At 43.1% G+C, this 6,702-nt stretch overlaps 1 protein-coding gene across 1 annotated transcript; it reads left to right on the forward strand.

Annotated features, from left to right (window-relative positions):
- Positions 1–948, forward strand: LOC135232096 (olfactory receptor 8K3-like). The gene has a single exon (XM_064289392.1). The coding sequence runs from the start codon at positions 1–3 to the stop codon at positions 946–948; it is 948 nt and encodes a 315-aa protein (XP_064145462.1).
- Positions 949–6,702: the final 5,754 nt, after the last annotated feature.

Below are 6,702 nucleotides of genomic sequence, written 5' to 3' on the forward strand. Positions count from 1 at the left end.
ATGGACAAACACAATCTAACAGCACTGAATGAGTTCATTCTGACGGGAATCACAGACCGCCCTGAGCTGCAGGCTCCATTGTTCGGGCTGTTCCTCATCATCTACATGATTTCAGTGGTGGGCAACTTGGGCATCATCATCCTCACCAAGATGGACTCCAAGCTACAAACTCCCATGTACTTTTTTCTCAGATACCTGGCTATCACTGATCTTGGTTACTCAACAACTGTGGGACCAAAAATGTTAGTCAATTTTGTTGTGGAGGAAAATAAAATCTCCTATTATTTTTGTGCTATACAGCTAGCTTTCTTTCTCATGTTCTTCATTAGTGAATTTTTCATTCTGTCAGCAATGTCTTATGATCGTTATGTGGCCATCTGTCACCCTCTGCTCTACACAGTCATCATGTCACAAAGGGTGTGTTGGGTGTTGGTGGCAATTCCCTATCTCTACAGCACATTTGTTTCTCTTCTGGTCACCCTAAAGATTTTTAATTTATCCTTCTGTGGCTACAATGTCATCAGTCTTTTCTACTGTGACTGTCTCCCCTTAGTAACTCTGCTCTGCTCAAACACACGTGAAACTGAATTGATGATTCTCATCTCAGCATCTATTGATTTGATTTCATCCCTTCTAATAGTTCTTGTTTCTTACCTGCTTGTTTTTGTCACCATTGTCAGGATGAACTCAGCTGAGGGCAGGCACAAGGCCTTCTCCACCTGTGGATCCCACCTGACGGTGGTGGTAATGTTCTATGGGACTTTAATCTTTATGTATCTGCAGCCCAAGTCCAGTCATTCTTTTGACAGTGATAAAGTGGCTTCCATATTTTACACCCTGGTTATTCCCATGTTGAATCCCTTGATTTATAGCTTGAGGAACAAAGATGTAAAATATGCCCTATGTAGCACATGGAAAAAAATATGTGATATCTTTTCTACAATTTGACACATCATATGGTTCATATAAATTAAGTCATGGGCTTCAAGTCTTGTCTGTGTGCCTCCATAAGTTACAACGAGCACAAATACATCGCACATGTATTGATAAGTTTCCTTCTATGTGTCAGTCACTCTTCTAAATGCATTGATGAAGAAAAGAGTAAACAAAAGAGTAAAAACGTTTACCTTCCTTGAAGTGAAGAGATGGATCCGAAACAATAATTAGGTAAATTTTATAGTACAGAAGAATGTGTTGGGGTCCTGTTGGTGCAGTGGTTAAAGCGTTTGGCTGCTAACTGAAAGGTCACCAGTTCAAACCCACCAGCCCTTCTATGGGAGAAAGCTGTGGCAGTCAGCTTCCACAAAGATTTACAGCCTTGGAAACCTTATAGGGCAATTCTGGGGACCTTAGGAGTCAAAATCTACTGGACAGCACAGCATTTTTTTTTTTTTTTTTTTAGAGAATGTGCTATAAAACAAAAGCCTTTGTCGATGAGTAGATTCTGAGTCATAGCAACCTTATAGGACAGGGTGGAACTGCTCCATAGAGTTTCCAAGGAGCAGCTGGTGGATTCAAACTCCTGACCTTTTGGTCAGCAGCCAAGTTCTTAACCAGTACACCACCAGGGCTCCAGGAGAATGTGTTGGGAACTACAAAATCAGGCAAAGAGGTTAGATATGCTGAGTAGGAGTGGGAAAATGTACCAGGTACAAAAGAAGAATTACAATGATTCTGGTATTTTTTCCACTATTAGAATAAACTTTGCAGAGTCAGTTCTTGGGTTTTTGTATCTGTGGTTGTGCAAGCCTTTGCCTTTTCATAGTTCCTGAGGGGGTACTGGGTTCAGGCCAGGTTGTGAGGAGTCTCAGTGCAGTGTGATAATTTGAAGCACTTAATTATTTAAATTTGCTCAAATGTCCCCATTCCAGTCCTTGGAGTTCTATTCTTTTCTTATAAAGGCCTTTACTTTCCCATGTCAATCTGTTAGCATGCCTTGCAGTTAAGCAATCCACAGGTTCAGCTCTGCATCTGACTTTGTTTTAATCAACTCATTTTGCCTAGATCTAAGTGGGAAAGGAATTCCAAACCTGGGAGCAACTCTGGATCACCTCAAGAAATTGATATTAGTTGGTGTATAGATCAGAATGTATACCAATTACGATAAATTTCTTGAGGTCATCCAGAGTTGCTCCCAGGTTTGAAATGCCTTTCCCACTTGTCCTCCTTATTTAATTATTATCTTTTCTGTACATGGGTTGTTTTCTTATCTATATGAAAAATTTTTTAAATGTTTGTTCAATTATTTTTCGTGTATTTCCTTGGGTAACAGGATATTCTCTGATGAGTTAAGTTTGCTACTTCCGTTTCATTGGTTTGGCTTCCCTAAACTTTGGACAATATTTATTATGCACTATATTTTCATTAACTTTTGTCCATGGTTTGCACTGTGCTGTACTTCTGATTGAAGTAAGTATTGTGATGTGGCAAGGATACATTTATCTTGCCTTATGGATATAGTTGTTCCATGTTTCTCCTCAAAATTTTCCATATATTTTTATTTATTTATTTTTTCTTTTCAAAATTTCTTGGGTTTTATTGAAGCTAGTACAGGACAAATTATTTTCTTGGTTCAGAATCATGAAATAAAAACCCCTGTGTAGCCAATAACATTTGAATAAAAATAGCTCATTGGAATATAAGACAAAGGTGCATGTTATACTGTCATGTGAACATAAATATTTTTAAAAGTCTGAAGCTGTTAGTAGATGAAGATGGTCATGAAAAGGCAGAGCTACCCAGGCTAGTAAAAATTCCACTGCCTCAAGCAGCTTGCTTGGCATGCCCCGTAGCTTTTCATTAGAATTTTGGTTCCTTTGCTTGGCATGGCCCATAGCTTTACAATAAAACCTTGGCTCCCATCTCCCTAACTGCTTCCCAAAAGTAGATGAAATTGGCAGAAACGAGTTCAACCACCATGTTGACATTCAAGACAACGTTTTCGTTCTCAAATATAGTAATACCGTGCCTCTGGGTAGAGTTTAACCGCTATATTCTGAACACTGAAGGCATAAAGTTATTTGTAAACCCCATCACAGCTGGATAGTATGATTAATAATGTTGCTGATGTAACTTGTATGACTTCCAATTAGTAAACCCCTTATAAGTAATGTTTACCCTCATCTCTTCTGAGCAGTCTTGGCAGCAGCCTTTCTACTCTCCCACCTTGGTCTATGCTTTATTGGCTGACACGAGTTCCATCGAGCAGAAACTGGAGTTTCTGCCTAGCAACATCTCTGTTAAAACGGCCAGGAGTCATCTGTTATGTTCCGGAAGTGAATTGGACTATAGACCGGCCCCAACATCTGGTGCCACCAGGCGACATCTCTGGAGACCTTACAGCACTCCTGGGACCAAACGGTGACTTCATGGGGGACACGAAACACACCTGGGTTAATTTGGTAAATACCTACATAAGACCTTAGAAGAGTCCCAAGAAGTGGAAGGAATTAACAGTTGATTGCATTAAAGGCTTTAGGTATCTGGGCTTATTTGGTAAATAACGGAGTAATTACTAGGTAAGGTCTTAAGACTCCCAAGAAGTGGAAGGAATTGACTCTTGAGGGTATAAAAGGTTCTAGGTGTCTGTTATTAGATTAGTGCAATTAATTAGGTTGTGTGAGTGTGTAATGTGGGTATGTGTAAATCATTTAGACAGTTCACAGGCATGGGCCCTGAGAGTCTTGAAAACTCTTGCATTGTGAATACGATTTTGATCAGGCAGAGTGCCCAGGATATACGGAGAAAACTCCAAAAACTTGAGCGAGGTGAGGAGTTGGGACTGTCATGGCTTATTGAGCTTGCCTACCAGGTATATTCCAATCAGCACAGGGAAGAGGAAAAGAAAAAAAGTCAGTCATCAGAACACACAGGCTGCATTCCTGGGCATATCCTTGTAGGGAAATGACACGTCTCCTGGCAACCCAACAAGAGGGGGTCCCTGAGGAGAGACGAAGGCGGGAGGCCCTGACCCCCATTAATCTGAGACCAGTGCTCCTAGTACAAAGAGAGAGGATATTAGAAGAGAGTGTGCCCTAAATTCTTACCCAGAGGTAACAAAGACCATGGGGTTGTCCAGTGGCTCATGATGCCAATAGGTAAAGACTTGGATTGAGGAAGACTTGAGGCAAGTCTACGACCTGAGTCTCTGGTTATAATGAAGGTGGGAGGGGAGGTAACTGTATGGTTTCTAGTGGATCCCAGAGCAATCCATTCTGTCCTTACCCAGGAAAATATAGCTCTGATGAAAAAAAATGTCAGATCAGTAGTCTCAGGTAAGAGATACAGCCCTCCCTGCTTCCAGCCTCTAACCTGCTGTATACAAGGGAAGCCATTAAAACACTATTTTATCTACATGGCTGACTATCCCATTCCCTTGCCATACACAGTCTTGTACAAACTGCAAGCACAAATTTCTTTTGATAAAGATATCATACAGATGCAGATACTGCCAGAGACACATGGCAATTGCAGATGGCCCTTACCACAGAGTCACCTACCAATTATAGAATGGAAGGGCACTACTAGGTATCAGTAGGGCCAGACACCAAATATGCAGTGGTTCTGTGGCTATGGGTATGGGCCAACAAGGTGTTGAGATGTGTCAAAAACATTCCCCTGGTGGTGGTTGAGCTCCAACCTGGAATAGTTTCTATCTGACTTAAGCAATACCCCATCTGCATGGAGGTCTTATAGGCACGGGAAAAATCATCACCAGATACATGAAACATAGACTGCTCAGGCCACGTCACTCAGAGTTCAATACTCCCATCCTGCTGGTGAAGAAGAATCATAGAGAATACCAGTTCATTCAGGATCTGCGAGCCATCAGCTAGATAACAGTCACATTCTACCCTGTAGTTTCCAACTCTCATACCCTGCTATTGACTTTGTTGGCCAGTTTTTCCAGGTTCACTGCACCAGATACGAAAGATGCATTCTGCACCTGAGAGGAAACGAAGAAACAAAAAAACAGGAAATCTTTGCCTTAGAGTAAAAAGACCAAGACAGTGGAGAAAAACAACAACTCTACTGGCTAGTCCTTCCCGAGGGGTTTAAAAACAGCTCCACTAGAGACCTGGCAGGAGAGACCAGCAGGAGACAGTGCAGTGGGCTTCCCAGCCCGTGGAGCGAGAAAGCTGAGTGCCTTTGGGCAGAGACTGAGAGCCAGGAAGAAGCGTACACCTAACCCACAGGTTTGGGACTTGCCAGACTCCACAAGCACAGAGGCAGAGCCAATTTGGCAGAATAGACAGACGCTTTCAGCGAGCCCTCTTTACAACAAAGACCCGAAAAAAAACAAGTGAAAAAACAAGCAGGGAGCCCTGAGCATCAAAGGCAAGCTTAGACAATGAACTGAGGGGCAGGGGGAGGAAGAGACCATTCAGAAGTGGAGAGGAGTTACAGGACCTAAATCGCAGGGAGCTCTCAGGCACCATTTCTGCCCTGGTGGCGGTGGTGATGGCGGGCTGGAACTAGTGTTCAGCTACAGTTTCCTCCGGGAGAAGCAGCCAGCCACAGAGCCTACTCGCACCTCTGGAACCTGAGGAGAATGGCGCCCTCCGCAAAAGCTAAGTACTTGCATATATTTTACCACCCCCCCCCCCCACGCCAAGCCAGCTTCAGCGACTGAATCCGTGGGCCTGAGATAGGCTGTGTTGAGCACCTAGAGCCATTCTCCCTACATTGAAGAAGGAAAAAATTTGAAATTTTGGGGAAAGAATAATTTGTTAACTCCATTAACAGGGGGAGCTCAGGACAAAAGCCGCTCCTGTCCAGGCATAAAACACCCTTGGACCTTGAGCACCTTTCCCTTCTGCATGGACCTTCGTGGGCCTCTTTCAGAGAATAGGACCTTGCTGGCAAACTCCAACCATTTCGCTGTGCCATGGAGAGGTGGGTGTTTGATGTTTGACATTGCTTTGGGTATTAAACAAGGTCCTCACCTACCCACATGAGAGACCTAAGGATGGGTAGCTCCACTCAGTCACCCAGCCACACGAGACAGGGTTCCAAAGATAACTGGTACCTCCCAGTCCTTACAACCAAAAACTTTGGGTGTCCATGGTCCCTCTGCAGAACCCATCCACCAGCATGCTCTACGGAACAGAGACGTGTTTTCCTCAGAGACACTCGGGGGTCAGTTCTCAGCCCCCTGCCTTGTTCAGAGTGTGAAGCACTTCTGCAATCAGATATGGGTATATATGTCAACCACCCCTGGCCCTCTAAGACTGTAGGACAGAGCCTGTACCACACACTTGATATCAGCTACCTGGAAACCTGAGCTGAATTCATACAAGAAACTGAATGGACTCCAAGACTGATATACCTGATAACACCTCTAGCCAGCTGGGGACAGGACACCAAAGCACCAAAGGTGAAAATAATCAAGCTAGCTCACTCAAGCAATCCATAGGTGTATACCAAAACAAAACTAAGTGAGCAGCTACTACACAGTAAGCAAGGATAAATTAATATAATAGCTTATAGATGGCTCAGAGACAAAAGTCGATATCGACTCACATAAAGAAACAGACCATGATCACCTCAACAGGCTCACAAAACAAAGAATCCAGAGATCTTCTAGATGAAAGTACATTCCTGGAATTACCAGAGACAAGATACAAAAGTTTAATATGCAGAATCCTTCAAGACATCAGGAATGAAATGAGGCAATACACAGAACAAGCAAAGGAACACACA

Source organism: Loxodonta africana, chromosome 7 (assembly GCF_030014295.1).
Source record: "Loxodonta africana isolate mLoxAfr1 chromosome 7, mLoxAfr1.hap2, whole genome shotgun sequence".
In the NCBI taxonomy this organism is placed as follows: Eukaryota; Metazoa; Chordata; class Mammalia; order Proboscidea; family Elephantidae; genus Loxodonta; species Loxodonta africana.